Raw genomic sequence first — 18464 nt, 5'->3', positions numbered from 1 at the left:
TCCTTTTGATAATCATTAAAGATCCCTGTTTCTTAAAAAAAAAAAAAAATCTGTGGATTCTATAGAACTGAAACTACTGCTTTGTTCCAACTTTTTTTTTTTCTCACTAAGAAGTTATATTCCAGATTCATGGTGTGTGGTGAAACTGGTTTTTCATGATGTGTATCGTTTTCCTTTTAATTTGCGACCCCCAGCAAATGAATTTCGTTTTCTTAGTTTTGATTTCTCAATGGGTCAGATATGTGCAACTGAAGCTACTGCTAGAATTGGGCAACTTATGTTGGAGGACCTTGTGACAATGCATATGGAATTTAGACAGTTTTATGGGGCTGAAGAGTCTAATTTTCCTCAGTGGATGAGGTGGCAAGACGTTGCCCATCTTCCCTCTGCATTGAAGGAGATAGTTTCAGGCAAAGATGGAGGGAAGTTGGGTGGTTGGATGCCTCTATACAGGTGATTTACATAGAACTCTAATATTCGTTTTTTCATAAAAAGAAGTCATTAATATCTTGCCTTTGTATTGGAGGGTGTGACAAAAGGAACTTCTCAGTGCAGTTGACGTGAAGAATTGCATGCAAAAGGTTCACACACTTAAGTATTTGGAGGAAACCTGCTATAATGGTACATTGATTATGAAGGCGATCAGCTCAGGCTTAGAAATTGGTGCTTGTAACTGGGCACTTAATAGTCCAAAAGGGGATGTTGCGTTTATTTCCAGTTCCATCTTTTTCTCTGGGCATGCCATGGGCTTTGATTATCGCGCTCTTGTTGGATGTGATTTGGTCTTATATTCAGATTTCTCATCCTTGTGTTCCACAGATGACAGAGAGAATGAAGACCATGATCCGAGCACTAATGATTCTGCATCTCTCAGGTACCATTTGTTTATATGGTTTATTATTAGTCAAAGTTCCACCATTTTGGCTTGAATCTTTCTTGTAGTTGCTATAGTTTTTAGGCTTTCACAAATAGGTAAACTGGATCTTTGTTGTATCTTTTTATTAACTTGAGGAATTATCCAGATCCTTAACTGACATCGATGATAATTCAGAGGAAAGCGAGAAACTGTCTTTTGTGTGTGCATGTGCTGTTGATGCTGTCAAAACCGGTGGTTCAGTCCTTATTCCTATGTATCGAATCGGGATTCTTCTGCAGCTATTGGAGCAAATATCAGCTTCATTAGATTCTTCGAACTTGAAGGTAGACGTTAATTATCCTAACAACAGACGCAGATCTTATCTCCCATAGTTTTTATCAAACTGTTAGGTGATTATTTCTGCTAGATGTTCAATGCTTGTAACAAATTGATTTTCAGATTGGTGATCCAAACAACTAGTTAGATGTGGTGTAGGTGATTGTTGTCACTACTATCTGGTTTTCTTACTGTTTGGTTTGCCATTGCATTGTTGCACGTACTTTGATTAGTAAGAAGCAAAAGTTTGGAATTACATTGTAAAGGCATGCTTACTAACCTATAAAGTATCCATCCATGTTTTAGGTTCCCATATACTTTATATCCTCTGTAGCTGAAGAATTGTTAGCTTTAACAAATATCATACCTGAGTGGCTGTGCAGAGAGAGGCAAGAAAAGGTGCATGTATATTCTTTTGGCTTAGTGGTCCCCATTTGTATGCTGACTTCATATAACTTATTTGCATATAAACTTGGAAACTGAGATTCTTCTGAGTTGGATATTCAGCTGTTTTCTGGTGAGCCGTTGTTTTCTCATGTGGAGCTCGTAAAGGAGGAAAAAGTTCATGTGTTTGCTGCAGTTCATTCGCCTGAATTATTGTGAGTGCTGCAGATGACTTTCCAAAATTGTACCTTAGAATTCTTCTTTATTGCTCGGCTCAAAATTCTTTAGATCTTGACTCAATTTATGCCTCATAACTGACGTAAATGTCTGTTGATCCTACAAGTTATATTCTCGCAATTCAGTTAAGAGGGATGTAATGATGTGCGGTTGTGATATTGGACATGTTTGATTAACAAATCTCATTACACTTTACAAAAATCTTTTCGATATTTCTATTCTTGGTAGACTTTAGAATTTGAAGTAGATGATTGCATGTCATTAAGTTCAAAGATTCTTTCTTTGTCGCCTCAAAACATGAGTACCTGAGGAGGAAAAGGAAGCAAACAGGTCAATCTGCAGTTTTACAGGATCGTAGTCTGAGAACACTTCAACAAGAATTGTCTATTAAAGAAAGCATAAATGAAAATAAGGCTGCATTTTGACACCACTTGAAAATCATTTTGGTTGTTATTATAAACCCTTTTTATGCATTTCTTTGGAGATTAACATATTATGCATAGAACAAATTGGCAGGAGCCATGCATAGTATTTTCTCCTAGCGGGAGTCTGCGACTTGGTCCTGTTGTTCATTTGCTTCGGCATTGGTGTGGGGATCAGAACTCGCTACTTGTTCTTGAGGTGCTTATATATCCTGTAAATTTCATCAAAATTTTCGACATCTGCAGTGTGGTCAATGTTATATGTCTACACAACCTAGGAACAACTTCACTAATGTCTGAGTTGAAACTAATGCATGTGTTCATTTCAGAATGGAATTGATGCTGAACTGGCTCTTCTGCCTTTCAAGCCCATGGCAATGAAGGTTCTTCAGTGTTCATTTCTCTCTGGAATAAAGTATTGTACTTTTAAACCGGACACTTTGTTCCTTATTTTCCCTTTTTTGTTGCCCGAAATACCATGTTCTGCTGGATATTTTGTTGTCTAACCATCATAACATGTTCTTTGATTTTTGTTCTTATTTTCATTTTAGGTTGAGAGAAGTTCAACCACTGTTGGAGGTATTGCAACCAAAAGTTGTTGCGGTAATGTCTATTTCTTTAAGCATATTATTTAACTTTGTTTCCTTTTTTGATTGATTTAACTTGTTTTGTTTTCTGTTGAGTGTAGTTACCTGAGGATCTGAAGAAGATTTGTTTTCCAACGTCAATGCTGTTCTCAGTTTTGCGCTACACCGAAAATGAAACACTAATTATATCAAGCTTGAAGAGCTCGGAGGTAGAGATTCCAATGGACTTGGCCACTCAATTCAATTTCAAAAAGTTGAAACAAGAACACATTAGTGTCACAAGGTTAAAGGGAGATCTCACCATTGGACATGGCAAACATCACTTGCTCTCCGGAAATAAACCGACGGACTTGAAATGTAGGCACATTATGCACTGGGGTTCACCAGACATAGAGCGCCTTTTTGCTGCACTGTCAAAGATGGGCATTAAGGGAACTGTAGGAGGTGGCACGATGGATGCTGAATCTGAAAACTTTTCTCAGGTACAGATCACTGAACCTAGTAGAGCTTGCATAGAAATCCGGGCGACTAGTACAGTTATTATTACCATCGATGAGAATTTAGCTTCCCGTATTTCGGATGCTATTTGTAGTGTTCTGGCTGGTATTTAGGGGACAAAGATATGCTGTTACAAATATCTACTAGCAAAACATGGTGATGTCCTGTAAATTATCAAATACTTGTTCAGTAACATGCTCTGCAAAATGTTATATTTTCGGAAGAAATATTATTAATATCTCTTTTTCCACTAATTTCTTGTGAATGCCCTGATATATAATGCTGAGATACACTTGTGTCATTAGATATTTTGTAAATTAGGATGTCTAATATTTTTGTTAATGCCGACATTTTCATCCTTATTTCTCTATTAGACTAACATGAAATACTTGTGCATGTTTTTATTTCAGAGCATTTTTTAATGGACTCGAATAGGATATTGGCATATATAGAGGAAATTTACCAAACGATGGCCACTATGTTGGTGTTTAGTCGAATGGACCAACATCGCTCTCTTTGTTGTCAGACCGACAACAAGAAGGCAACAATGATCTCTTTATGTCTCCCACAATCAACCATCTAAATATCAATCCTCCACTATCCCATCTTGTCAATAATAATAATAATAATCCCACCACTATTTTAGCTAAATCTTTGAAATCATTCAAAAAATTACATTTTGTTTTGGCGAAAGGAGAGAAGAACCCAAAATGCTTAGGATTTGGATGATTATATCTACATATATATATACTATATATATATATGTATATGTATATTGCTGAATTAGGTACAGATGAGTAATTATCTAAAGATAAACAATCTACACGTTAGCAATAATCCAACATATTTTAAGTTTGCTCAATTTTCTCAATCTCAGTTTATGAGATTATTGATGCGTGGGCACAACTTGGCGTATATGGCTAGTCATTTTTCTGAAGTTAAATGGATCATAGGAAAAACGGGACACCCTACCTAAAATTAAAAAGGTTACAAGACAAATCATTACTAAGCATATAGCCAAGTCATTTGAGCACAATAAAAGAAGTCAAATTCTGCAAATGAAAAAATTATTTATCATATTAATTGATTGTAAGTTGACCCCATCTTAATGCATGTATGATACGCAAGCCTTCGAAAGAGTATACAAGGACCGGCACTAAGAGCAAGGGTAAAAGAAAAAGAATTTTCCACTTTACCAAGGTAAATTATATGGGACTTTTATGTAATCCGATAAATAAGGTCAATTTTTAATAATTACATACGATTAAAATCACATTAAATTAAAAAGTACGTAAAATAAAAAATTTATATATAAAGACAGTTAAAAAATAGAGAACTATAATAGTTTTTTTTTTTTTCTAATTATTTAAAGAAACACTCTGATTATATTTGTGTCCCTGCATTTATTACACGAGACGGTCAAACCTACCATATGCAATAGGCTCAACAATCAATTACTGCTTGCAATCTGCACAAGTGACTGATATTTTGATGTTCAGAAAGTTAAAATTACACCATAAGTAGTGGATTAACTGTGGTAAGAATGACGAGATTGTGAGTGCAACATATGTCCTTGCAGATCCCAATACAAGAGTCTTACGTTACAATGACAAGCACTATGAATGGAAATCAGAGGGGCCATTCAACGAAATGATGATTTTATCCTACTAAATTTGGCAAATAAACTCATTATTCTTGTACTCTTTGTAGATAAATAAGTTACGGGAACTTTTTATGATAGGATACAAGCTAACGATTATTTTTAACTGTTAGATAAATTTTTTAACAATTAAATTTGTGTATATCCGCATTAAAAATTTATAAAATGTGAATTAAATTTTTAAAAAATTTATTCAATGGCTAAAAATAGGGTTCATATCTGTATAACAAAAATACATGTTCTACTATAAGTTTTGTTGTTAGTTACAAGGAAAAAAAGAAAACTTATTTCATATAATTTCAAAAATCTAACTTTGCTTTATAAAAGACGAAAAAAAAAAAAAGAATTGCTGTTAGAAATGGTCAATTTGACAAGAAACATACCCGATTCAATTGGTTTTTTCCCCAATGTGATGGCATACCAAACACATTATAGTCCTCAACGTAACTTCTTTGAGTCTTGTCCAATCCAATCCTAACCCTATATTATATCTAGCCTCGCATGTCAAATAAGAATTAAGAAGTGAGAATTTCTTGATGCTTTTTCTTTCTTTTTACAAAGACTCATGCCGTGTTTACTTATTAAAATTGATGAATAAGGGTAAGAAATGAAAATTAATCTTATGTTTACTTGCTCTTTTTTATCTTAAAATAGGAATAGGATTGGTGGACTCTTTAGAATTGAGGCATGGGAGTGGAGGCATTGAGATTGGGACTCACATACCTAATATTATCATTAAATAACTATCATATCCCTATTGTACTTATAAATATTAAATTAAAAATAAAATTTTAAAAATAATAATTACAACCTATATTTATTATTTTATTTGCCTAATATTATAATATTAACTTAATTATTGTTAACTTTAATACAATAAAAATATAATTTATTTGTTTAATAAATTAATAATATATTTTAATTTTTAACACTATTTTTTTTTATTTTATTTAAAGTTTACAATTTATTTTTGTATTTTAAATAATTGTACAATTTATATTTATTATTTTACTGCCCTATTATTACATTAAATTTTTAATTATGATTAATTTTAATATAATAAGTACACAATTTATTTTTTAAATTAAAAATATAAAATTGACTTAAGGGTATATTAGTATTTTATATTATTTCATTCTGATTCTGGGTGTAAGTAAACGCATGAATGAGATTTGGAGTGACTCTGATTTCGAATCCTGTCACTAAGTAAACAACTTATTCTGACTCCGATTCCTCACTCTAAATCTTGCTCGCTCCGATTCATGTTCATTTCGATTACGCGTAAATAAATATGTAATTAGTATAGAACTTGAAGGGTACATAAAAAAAAAGGTGTCTATTTTCATTTTTGAATGTTAAATAGGTCATTATTTAGAAATTTCTTCTAAAAATGGCCATTATAAATACATTGATAACTTAGAAGCTCATTGGGCATATTCTAAAAAAACTCTCTCCACTTCAAGATGAATGGGGAATCTGTTGAACTCTTTTAAAAGTCTATTCCTTCCTGTATTTCCTTTAAAAGAATGTTATCTTTTTATTTTTTGGCTTAAAAAAAGAATGTAATTGATTACGACAACTAACTTTCCCTAAATGCATTGATCAGTAACCCATCATAATGATTGTAATAGAAGCTAACTAGAGATCACACCCAATTCGGCCATTTTGCACTTCAAAATCATGTTGTCTGCCAAACTTGACCGTGCAGGAGCTTTTGTAAATGTAAATGTGACGAATTTGTTGCAGTGATAAGTGCAAACAAGCTGGGATCCATCTTTGACAAGTCCACCAAAAATATTAATGGTGATATGATCATGATGCCTCTATTATTGGTGCTATGTTCGACTTCCTTCCTTTAGATCAATAGTGACTAATATTATTTAACAAAATGCACATGAACACATTTGGCTTCTCATCAAGTTGGATCTAGATTTGGATAATTCGCTAAGTAAGTTAATTAAGCTCAACGTGGTGAAGCAATTAAGATGTCTTTTTTTTTTTTTTTTTCCTCAAAATGACCAGTTTAAAGTTCGATACTTGATACTTTGTAAATATTTTATTTTGAAATATTACACCCAATTAATAAGTTATTAGACCTATAATTGTGAATGAAATAGGGCCCATCTTTTGAGTTGAATTAAATCATATCTTTTTCAATCTATTGATGGGATTTAAAATTTCTTCTGATGGACAAAAGAGATGGGGGAAGTGAATAATGATACCTACAATTCCCTTTAATTACAAGGAAAAAAAAGGTAGCTTTTTTCATGAGGTATACAAGCGTCATTTTTTTTTATTGAGTGAACTCTAACAGGTCTCCATAGTATATCTACCACTTATATAAGCCATGAGCTGCAAAAGAAAGTGAAAACATCAACTAAAGTCACTACTCTTTCCTTACACAACCTAAAGTTTGTTATGGATTTTGAGAGTACAAGTCTATTTGAGGTAAACTTGACCAAAAATCATATTGTCAAAGCTTTTAATCCCTCATTGCCAAATCCTAATGTCCTAAAACTATCCAATCTAGACTTACTCTCTGGTCGATTTCCTGTAACATACTTCTATTTCTACTGCAACTCACTTGCCAATGAGCATACTAGTCAACCGGTAATTGAGGGCCTCAAGAAATCCCTTGCCATTACCCTTGAGCACTATTATCCCTTTGCCGGTCGAATTGTCCAGAACACCGATACTAACGAGCCCCAAATCATATGTGACAATTCGGGTGCTCTTATTGTGGAAGCTAATGCCAATATCCCTATGAAAATGTTGGACTTCTACAATCTCAACAAGTCTCTTGAAGGAAGGCTAGTTTCTATCACTCCCGGCTTCCCTTTGCAAATCCAAGTAACATACTATACTTGTGGAGGCATTTCACTTACATTCACCTTTGACCATGCCCTAGGGGATGCAACTGCCTTCGGTAAGTTTCTCGTCTCATGGTCCGAAATAGCTCGAAATAAGCCTGTTTCTTTCAAACCAAATCATCAAAGAAACCTCTTAATTGCGCGCACCCCTCCTATTTATGACCCTTCCTTAGACCAAACCTTTGTCAAGTGCACCATTGAAGAGATTATGAACATTCCAACACCAAAAATCTTGCTTAAGCGCCTCTATTTTATCGACGCATCAAGCGTGGATCGGTTACAAAGTCTTGCTAGTGTCAATGGCAAAAGGAGGACAAAAATTGAGGCATTCTCTGCCTATGTATGGAAAATTATGGTCAAAGCCATTGAGAAGAACCAAGCTACGAGCAAGATGGGTTGGTTAGTGGATGGACGTACTAGAATGTGTAAGGATCAAATTTCCATGTCCAATTACATAGGAAATGTGTTGTCTCTAGCTTTTGGAGAGGCAAAAGTTGATGATTTGAAGCAAAGTTCCATATCAGATATTGCAAATAAAGTTCATGATGCAATTTCAAAGGTGACAAATGAGGCCCATTTCCTGGATTTGATTGATTGGATCGAGTGTCACAGGCCTGGGCTTATGTTGTCAAAAATTGTGTTGGGCCAAGGTGGGCCAGCCCTGGTTTTGTCCTCGGGAAGAAGGTTTCCAGTTGCTGAATTGGACTTTGGATTTGGGGGCCCAGTGCTCGGAACAGTGTGTTCAACTATTGAAAGAATTGGAGTTGCTTATATGAACCAAAGGCCCAGTGCAAGTGGGAATGGCTCATGGACTGTGTCTGCCATCTTATGGCCCGAATTTGCATCAGCTTTGGAATCAGATTCAATATTTCAGCCCATGACTGCAAGCCATCTTCAATTGATCTAATTATTCTGGCTTTTTTTCTTCTTCTTTTTTATTTTTATTTTTAATTTTTATTTTTGTATTAAGGTGCTTTGATGATGAATTACAAAAGACTGAAAAGAGGGAAATTAGGGATGTCTTGTATTTATGTTCATTAAAGAAAAAAGAAAGGGTATACTACTCTATGTATGTATGTGAAAATAGCATATTAAGTGCTCCTAATATGTGGTATCAGCATATTAGTTTTTGCAATGCTAATATTCTTCTTCTAGAAAAGTAACGAAAGTCTTCCTAGCATATTTTTAACCCGATCCATAAAAATGCTTAGTAAGACCCAGCTCATCTTTACCACTGCAGTCAATGCTTAAAACACAATTAAAAAACTGAAATGAAAGTCTTGGTGCTTCAGTTCAAATTTATTAAACAAAAGGTGTTAAGTAATATATATATATATATATATATATATCAATTTAAGGGGAATACAATAATTTTTTAAAATAAAAAAGGAAAACAATGGCACTCCTACTCTAAGTCCTAACTAAGTTGAATTTCCCAACATCTTGGTGCTTCAGTTCAAATTGTTTCAACATAAGGGGTTAAGTAAAAGATTACAAAAAGTTCAGGAGAATAAAATAATTTTTTTCATTGAAAAAAAAAAGAAGGAAGAAAACAATGGCACTCCTACTCTGAAGTCCTAAGTTGAATTTCCCAGTAGCAATTTAGATCGTGTTTGTGTATACCTATATAATCGTATTAATTTTGAGTTAATCCCTTATGTTATCCAATTTAGTAAAAACTTCACTCAAAATAGAATTATCACAACTATATTGCAAACAATTTGAGCATCAATCTTGTGAGCTTAATTATAATATTATACACATTTTTATTTTATTATTAAGATACTAAAAATAACTTCACAATATAATTAATGGAATCACACAAGGTATCTCAATCTCTAATAATGACTGATTCTCCAATAACTTAGAATTACGCTTAAGGGGAAAACATGTCTTATTTCGATAGAACAAAAATAAGCAAAATTTTAACAAATTTCAAGAGTAATGTACCAGTATTAACTATGAGATGATGATTAAATTCTTCAAAACACTCAAAACCCCTTTTAGATGAACAATTCTAGAAGCAGCAGACAAAACCAAAATCAGGAAAAGCCAAGAACTTAGAGCCAAACCCAGAAAGTCAAAACCAAAGATAAGCTGAAATGATCTGAATTTTGAAATCGGTCTCCCGGCTGATAGTCACACCTCTCTCACACAAACTCCTTTTTTTCAAATTTTAAAATGTATTTTTTTTTTTCAAAAAGTTTCAATTTTTTTTTAATTTCTTCAGCTACTAAATAAGAGAAAAAAATTGAGTGAATTTTTACCTTTTTCCTATAAATTTATTAATGTTCCTACTCTCTCCTCTCACTCTTACCGCCAAATCTCGTGGTTGTCGTTGTCACCGACCATTCTATTGTTATAGTCACCAGGTACAACGTCTCCTTCAAGGCTCCAACAACTATTTTCCAGTTTCCGTTTATTTTTGTTATTTCGGAAGCTTCGAAGCTTGTGAATTTGTTTGAAATTTGTGTTGTTTTGTTTGAATTGGACTATAAGTAAGCAATAGATTCTCGTTAATGTTGTTAGTAGATTCATGAAATTTGGGTTTCAAGATCGTGAATTTGTTTGTTTTTTTTTTTGTTTTTTTTGTTTTTGAATTGAGGCTATACTTTAGCTTTGTTAATCGATTCATCCCAAAATTAGGGTTTCAAGATTGTGAGTTTGTTTAGATTTTGTGTTGTTTTGTTCGAATAGAGCTATGAGTATTGATTTTCTTTACCTTTGTTAATGGATTCATACCAAAACTAGTATAATCGTGTTAATTTTGAATTGATCCTTTGTATTATCCAATTTAGTAAAAACGTTGCTCAAAACGGTATTATCACAACTATATTATAGATAATTTGAGTACAATTTTGTGAGTTTGTTTTATATAAATTAAAAGAGTAGTTGGTACAAATAGTCCTGACCTCTTTTTGTAGTGACAATTTAGTCCTTAATTGTTTAATTTTAACAATTGAGTCCTTAAACTTTCAATTCAGTAGCAAATGTCGTTCAATGAATAGCTGCCGTTAAATAGCCGACGTTCAAAGGCAAGTCATGCATATGAGTGTTTATTTTAGCCGAATTTACTAAATTAACTCTCAAAAAAATTAATAACCAGCATTTTTAAAAGAAAAACCCTAAGAACAATTGAGAGAGAAAATAACCGAGAAGAGGGCAAAAACGTTGTAGATAGCCGTCGTGATCCCGTCGCTCCTCATTGGTGATTAGATGAGTGGAGGAAATAAATCGGGGTGATAAAATTTTGGTGAAGGCTTTTTATATATTTCCATTTTCCACTATACCTTATGTTTTACCGTGACATAAACGAAACATAGAAGTTACTTGATATGCAATTTTTACTCTTATTTTGCCTTTTTGTTTTTTTAAGAAAGATATGGCCTTGTTCATTTTGCTGATTTGAGTTTAGAATTCGAGTTTTGCTATAATAAATAGCTCTCAGAAACAGTCACATCTAACTTTTTTGCTACAGTAAAAAACTCTCACACAATATCACATCTCAACTCGAATTAGCGAACAAAACGGGCCAGTTAGTTCTTAGACCCTCAATAATGTGGAAATTAAAATAGTTAGATATATATATATATATATTATATATGTGTGCACGTTTTCGCCTCAAATTTGACAACAGCTTTATTTGGACTTGATTTGCTACTAAATTTAAAATTTAGGAATTTAATTGTCAAAATTAAAAGATAAATGACAACAGTGATAAATTGGATTTGATTTGCTACTAAAATCAAAATTCATGAATTTAATTGTCAAAATTAAAAGATAAAAGATTAAATTGTCACTAATTAAAGAGTTTAGAGATCACTTATGTCAATTATAAAATAATAATAATAATAATATTATTATTACTATTAGGAAAGTCTATTATTATTATTATTATTATTATTATTGGGAATTTGTTTGATAGGTCGTTCTACCGGTAATTTCAGTTTTTAACAGTTAAATCTGATTAAAATACACCAGGTTAAAAAAAATATAGAATAAATAAATTTTAATATAGATCTAACGACTGAAAAATAAGAAACTATCAATAATTTATTTTTTCAGGAATGATTATTATTATTATTATTATTATTATTATTATTATTTAGAATGGATTAAAAAAACATAATATATATATATATATATTTTGCTTGTAAAAAAAAAAAAAACATATAAAATTGTAGTCAATAACAGTTAACTGGAATATTGCTGCATACCCTCAAGTAGTCAAGTTCCCTCTGTTACCCTTTCCTTTCGAATTCGAGAGATCCCAAATTCTGAAGCCCTAACAAATAATCTAGGGCGCGTTTGCTACATACCCTCAAGTAGTCAAGTTCCCTCAGATCTCCCTCTTCGCCGTTCTCTTCTCTCCCTCTCGCCGTTCTCTTCTCTCCCTCTTGCCGTTCTCTTCTTTCAGCCATCTCTCTCTATCCCTCACTCTCTCACGTTCTCCTCCTCTCTCTCTCTCTAACTCCCACGATTTTTGTCTCCTTTCTCCCTGAGAGACTCAAATCGAAGCTCAACCAGAGGGTTTCCACTTCATATGTCATTAGCATTACTAATTTTAGAAGGATTCAAGGAAATTTGAAGATCTTTCTCAACATTTGTGGAATCTAAGGTAGGATTCACTTGCTCTGTTTCTGAATATCTCTTGCAGCCTATTTGGGTTTTTGGTTAGGGCTTCAAATTGATCTGACAATTGATTTGTGGAAGGTGAAGGTGTTGGAAGGTTTTTTTTTTGTTCACTTCGTCGACGAACCTCCGCGGCTCCTCCCAAATCAACCGAGGTATGGGTTTCAATACTGGTAATTTGGTTTACTCTTGAAGGTGTTTAGCTTATTCTCTGGTTGATTTGGTTTTTAGCTAACTGTTTCTGTTTTGTATATTTCCAGTCGTTGTGTTTGTAAGGTACGAAAAAAATTGAAAGAATCACATTACAAACCATTCAGGGATCTAACTAACATTAGAAAAGAGATATAACCCAAATAGTAAGAGCTGGTAGGTTCCAAGACTAGACATGCTAAGAGTGGAAATAGTTGGTTTACGGTTTGTGTAACAGGACTTGAGGCCTTGATTAAATAGTTTTATCATAATGCCTTGTTCAATTGAAAAAGAACCAAAGAGAAAGGAAAAGCTAAACAAAATTTGATTAGGTATGAATGCTATTACATGTTTTCAAAAATATTAAACCAAACGGAGTTTCAGTTTTTTCAAAATAATCTCTGAATAAAACTACCAAACGCATTTTCGGAAACGATTCCGGTCTGAGATTGAAAACGTTTTCATTTTCACTTTCATACCGAAAATAAAATTATTTTGGAACGGGTTCCAAACGCGCCCCTAATTTCCTCTTCTCTCCTCTCAGTCTTCCCACCACATCTCGCGCTTGTCGTTGTCTTCGCTTCGCCGCCTACATCGCCGGCCGTTCTACCCTTATCTTCACCAGGTACGATGTCCCCTTGCTCTAAGAACTAGGTTTCAAGATTGTGAATTTGTTTTTTTGTGTTGTTTTGTTTGAATTGAGCTATAAGTATCGATTTCCTTTAGTTTTGTTAATGTATACATCTCAAAACTAGGGTTTTGAATTTCCACGAGAAAGAAGCGTTACAATGGCTCGGAACGAGGAGAAGGCACAGTCGATGCTCAACCGCTTCATCACCATGAAGGCGGAGGAGAAGAAGAAGCCGAAGGAACGCCGCCCTTTTTTGGCCTCCGAATGCCGGGACCTCGCTGAGGCCGACAAGTGGCGGCAGCAAATCATGCGCGAGATCGGCCAGAAGGTCGCTGAGATCCAAAACGAAGGGCTCGGTGAGCACCGCCTCCGCGACCTCAACGACGAGATCAACAAGCTCATAAGGGAGAAATCCCACTGGGAGCGGCGGATTGTGGAGCTCGGCGGGCCCAATTACACCAAACACGCCGCCAAGATGACTGATCTCGAGGGCAATATTGTCGACGTCCCGAACCCAAGCGGCCGAGGCCCTGGGTACCGCTACTTCGGTGCGGCAAAGAAGCTTCCTGGTGTACGGGAGCTCTTCGAGAAGCCACTGGAGTTGCGGAAGCGACGAACGCGGTACGACATTTATAAGAGAATTGATGCGAGCTATTATGGGTATAGGGATGATGAGGATGGGATTCTGGAGAGGTTGGAGGGGCCGGCGGAGGAGAAGATGAGGGCGGAGGCTGTGGCGGAGTGGCGGAGGATGGAGGAGATAAGGAAGGAGGCGAGGCGGTCGGTGAAGAGTGGGGAGGTGGTTATGGTGGCGAAGGAGGTGTTGTTTGAGGAGGAGGAGGACGTGGTGGAGGAGGAGAGAAAGAGGGAGAGGGAAAAGGAGTTGAAGGAGAGGAGTGAGAAGGAGAGGGAGTTCGTGGTGCATGTGCCGTTGCCGGACGAGAAGGAGATTGAGAAGATGGTGCTGCAGAAGAAGAAGATGGAGCTTTTGAGCAAGTATGTCAGTGAGGGGTTGTTGGAAGAGCAGAGCGAGGCCAAGCAGATGCTTAACATCCAGCGTTAGATCATTGGGTATGCTTTTTGTTTTGTTGTGTTTTTTTAATTTATATTTTATAAAGATTTACGTGTGTTTTTGTGAAATTGAATGATAGATAGAACTGATTGGTTGATTTCGTGTAAGTCTTTTAAGTTCATCAATCGGGTTTCTTTCTAGGAAAAACAAAAATCATATCACCTGGTTTCTTTGTTTATTTATTAATTTATTACTTTATAAATTTATTTTTGCTTTTAAATTTTCTAGTCATTTCTTTATTGGTTTACTGAAATCTAACTATTGTTATTGGAACATTTAGAGTATAAATCACATAAGTGATGGATTGATAGGTGAAGATACAAATTGAAGTCGGTTTTATTGCTTTGCTAGTGTAGGCTTTCATGTCAGGCTGTTGGGGGTTGATAAGGTTCTACATTAAGGAAATTCACATACTGACGAATGTTTTATATTTAAACAACCATACTTGGACCTGAATATTACTATTTATTATCTTTATCAGCCCGGACAATTATTCACAAATGAAAAAACAAGTACTAGAATGAACAACCCTTAAAATTTGATTTATCCAAATGACAAAAGGAACGGGCTCAAAATTTGGTATTTCAGTTCTCAATAGACAAAGCAACTTATCATGTACTAAAAAAATCTGAAGGAAATCTTAAAATAAAAAGGATATAGAAACAATCAGCTTAGCGTTTAAAAGACTGCTACGTACATGCAGTGGTTGCAAGCGACTTTATTTCACAGAAGAATAATGATCTGGGAAACTATTATGGGGAATACTTTGGCACGAGCGTTTGTTTAAATCTTTTAAACAAACATTGGATGTTTGGCTAAAATTTACTAGGTCTGCTGAAAATATCCTTTCAGTTGCTTGTTTTCCCATGTGTCATAAAACTTTGAATACACTATATTGTTGATGAAAATTCAATGTTATTACCACGATGGGTGACAACACTATTCTTATTTTGATCTGGTCGAGGAAGCATCTTTCTTTTCTTTGGTAGAGAATGAACTATGGGTTTTCTTCTTGGATATTTATCTCTGATTTGTTGAGTTAGAAAAGTAATTTTAGTTTCTCTCTTTCTGTAGTGGCTGTGGTTTGTTTTCTTTGTTTTGCAAGAATTTCTCTCCTTTTAGTTTCTTCTGGTTTTTCTTATGTTTCTTACAAATAACAAGGGACCTACTGATAGTTGTTTTGCATGCTTGTACATTAGTTTTCTTATACCGTTTCTTTTGTACCGAAACGAAGGAAGAAAATAAGAAAATACTCTTTTATGATTATGCATATGCTAACATCAACGCCCTTGGTTCTTTTTTTTTTTGCATCTTTTAACAGTATCTAGAAGATGCAAAAAGAGCCAACTACACCCAAATCAGGTGCCTATCTAGGAACCCTACATCCTCTATGGAAACGGAGTATTTTTGGGGAATGTGAATGGTTTTCATATGCCTTTTTGGCTTTTCTTCCTGGCGATAGATTGCTCGACACAAAAGGGCGGCTCCATTCTGCTGGTAGGCATATGGGGAAGTAGAATCTTTAGCTAAAGCATTGGTTCAATGGTTGACGTTCTTGTCAACAGCCTGATTTTGTTAAATATAATCAAATGAAATCATGATTTAATTTTTTTTAACAAAGATTTAATTATTCCGGATGGAGATCTCCTGCTTTTATGCCCAGCTGTAGAAGACCAATTTGTACATAGCTAGGTTTCAGTTTTTTTTTTTATTTTGTCACGTAGAATCAGCTCTAATTGGAATCGCAGTCTGATTTTGAATTCTACTCTGACTGAATTTCTGTTGCTGCTGATATGTGATATGACCAAGTTAGAATCCTAGCTTTGTGGGAGGAGATGCTACAATGCACAACTAATATAGCCTTTGGCAACTTCGTTTATTGTGTGTCCACTCTTTTGACATTGGTGATAGAGAATGTTATTTTGGCCTTTCGGTCAAACTCAGTTTCTCTTTTTCTTCTCTAGCGATGGCGTGTTTTTCCAATCTCTCCCGTTCTCTATCTTTGATTTTTCTTGTGCTGCCGCGAGTTTCGGAGCCGCAATTCAATGGCAACACCGGTGTTTTCAAGTGTATTATTGATTTGGTATGATTTAGAAAAGGGGGCATTTTACAAATTCTCTTTTGAGTCCTTTTGTTTTTATTATTATTATTTTTTTAATTTTCATTTTGCTTCCAAATTCTCTTCTTAACTTCAAAATGTTAGCTACTTTCTTGCTTCGGTACACTAATTTAAAGAATTAAAAAAAATATGATTTGAGAGAGAATAAATTATAATTATTAAGGACAAAATTAATAAAAACCGAATTTATTCTCTCCATCTTTTTACCTGGACCTGTTGCACAAACCGTTCTACCAGTGTGAAAGCCCATGCCTTGTGATGTTGGCATGCGCGAGATCTCTCTTACTCACTTTACCATTGCATTTGGTGACTTAATGCACATGATTTATCAATTTAATTTGACCAATACAAAATAAGGATAGGCTCTTAGTTACAATCAATTACAATCCCTTGTTATAACTTACAAGGGAATACCTTCTAATTTCAATTTGCAGTCATAAATTTCTTCAGGAATTCTTTTTGTTTGGGAAAGTTACGTTGATATGGAATTGCAAATTTATGTGGGAAAACAAGACAAATACTACTTAAGAGTGTATGGATTTGAATTTTTACTCCTTACTCTTGATTTAGTTAAAAAGGTATTAATAATAAAAGGTAAAAATTTAGAACTATGCACTCTCAAGAGTAAAAGGTAAAAATTCAGATTCAAAAGTTTTGGGTTACTTTTTAAGATAAATTACACGTTTTCTCTCGAACTATAGGCATGGTCACAAAATGTCCCTGAACTTTAATTTTAACTTGTTTCCTCCCCGATCTTTAACAAGTGTTGCAAATTTTCCCCCTCAATTAAATTTTTAGTGGAAAATTTCCATAAAATGCAAAAAAAAACTCCTTATATTAAGATTTTTAACAGAAATAAAACGTATTATAAAAATAATGAGTGTCGTTGAACTATTTTTAATACACAATTATTCTATTAGTTCCTTCTCATTTAGTCACATAGAAGTACGTTTCCCACCAATTTTCGATCCCACTTTATTCATTTTGGATTGGTTACTTGTTTAGCAGATTATCATGGCTACTTGGCAACAAAGGGGGATCTTTAATGTCTCTTTTTGTCTCTTTAAGCCTAATGGATCCCGCACCCTGCTGGAGGTCCTGCCGAAGGCGCCTCCACAACTCAACAAGATCTCCGGCCACATCAACAAAGTAACTAGCTAGCCAACCGAAAATACATATGGCTAGTCTTGGTTTCAATTTTGGCGTTGCAAAATCATATGTCAACTTGGTAGAGTTTGATGTCAAGAAAACATGGTTAGAAAGTGGAAACTAAAATCTACTTCTTGATACGGGAATTACCACATTGCCCCTCGCTTCATCCTCACTTAGTTGCACACGACCAAGTTTTGTTCAAATTTTGGATGAAAAATGACGGAGGAGTTATTTTCCTCCATTTTTTAATTACTTGAAGGACTGCAGTTCATTATGTTAAAATTCAGAGAGGATTTGGTCGGCCATAATGAAATGAACAGACAATCAACCACAACATGTATAAAAGCACATGAGTATGGGTTTAGCCCCTTTTCTAATCTAATCTAACTTTTAATAGTACAAAACATTGTCACTGTGCGTTTTGGTCGTCCAAAAGCTTTGATTATTATTATTATTATTATTATTTTTTTATACTTTTTTCCTTTCTTTCTTTTGTTAATTTTTTTTAACCTTTTTTCCCTTTCTTTCTCTTGTATTATTTTCCCCTTATTTTCGGCTCTATTTGTCTACTATAGTTTACCCTTAAAATCGTTTAAATTTTTATTTCTTTTTAACTCAATCGTTTTTTGTTTTACCTTTTTTTACTCATCTTTTAACTCAATTTGTCCACTATTGTACTTTACAAATGATTTTCTTACCTTTTCTTTTCTTTCTTTTTTTTCCTTTTTCGACGCTTCATTTTTTTCTTTCCTTTTTTTTTTTTTTAGCTTTATTATCTATTTTACTGTAATCTCTTATCCCCAATACTCTCTTACCTTT

At 34.3% G+C, this 18464-nt stretch overlaps 3 protein-coding genes across 6 annotated transcripts in view; all 3 read left to right on the top strand.

Annotated features, from left to right (window-relative positions):
- Positions 1–3584, top strand: part of LOC21405556 (integrator complex subunit 9 homolog) — a 5542-nt gene extending 1958 nt beyond the window's left edge. For 2 of the 3 annotated variants that reach the window (XM_024176516.1, XM_024176515.1), the window contains exons 4-12: positions 239–453; positions 551–874; positions 1023–1200; positions 1499–1591; positions 1700–1791; positions 2317–2434; positions 2565–2650; positions 2787–2838; positions 2924–3584. In XM_024176516.1, coding sequence (XP_024032284.1) covers positions 239–453; positions 551–874; positions 1023–1200; positions 1499–1591; positions 1700–1791; positions 2317–2434; positions 2565–2650; positions 2787–2838; positions 2924–3433 — 1668 coding nt within the window. In that variant the 3' untranslated portion in view covers positions 3434–3584. The remainder of the gene's footprint in view (positions 1–238; positions 454–550; positions 875–1022; positions 1201–1498; positions 1592–1699; positions 1792–2316; positions 2435–2564; positions 2651–2786; positions 2839–2923) is intronic. The other variant, XM_024176517.1, reaches the window with a different exon arrangement.
- Positions 3585–7363: 3779 nt separating this feature from the next.
- LOC21405555 (omega-hydroxypalmitate O-feruloyl transferase) lies at positions 7364–8914 on the top strand. Its single transcript, XM_010114722.2, has one exon. The coding sequence runs from the start codon at positions 7399–7401 to the stop codon at positions 8755–8757; it is 1359 nt and encodes a 452-aa protein (XP_010113024.1). The 5' UTR covers positions 7364–7398; the 3' UTR covers positions 8758–8914.
- A 3344-nt stretch (positions 8915–12258) lies between these two features.
- On the top strand, positions 12259–16337 carry LOC21405553 (pre-mRNA-splicing factor ISY1 homolog). 2 transcript variants are annotated; one of them, XM_024176521.1, is made up of 5 exons: positions 12259–12468; positions 12570–12637; positions 13216–13296; positions 13427–14373; positions 15696–16337. In XM_024176521.1, the coding sequence occupies exon 4, from the start codon at positions 13460–13462 to the stop codon at positions 14363–14365; it is 906 nt and encodes a 301-aa protein (XP_024032289.1). In that variant the 5' UTR covers positions 12259–12468; positions 12570–12637; positions 13216–13296; positions 13427–13459; the 3' UTR covers positions 14366–14373; positions 15696–16337. The 2 variants fall into 2 exon arrangements, with proteins under 2 accessions (XP_024032289.1, XP_010113022.1); XM_010114720.2 differs by having other exon boundaries at positions 12564–12637.
- The last annotated feature ends 2127 nt before the right edge of the window (positions 16338–18464 follow it).

This window comes from Morus notabilis, unplaced genomic scaffold (genome assembly GCF_000414095.1).
Source record: "Morus notabilis unplaced genomic scaffold, ASM41409v2 Scaffold552, whole genome shotgun sequence".
NCBI classification, from domain to species: Eukaryota; Viridiplantae; Streptophyta; class Magnoliopsida; order Rosales; family Moraceae; genus Morus; species Morus notabilis.
This window is presented reverse-complemented; position numbering and strand designations above follow the sequence as displayed.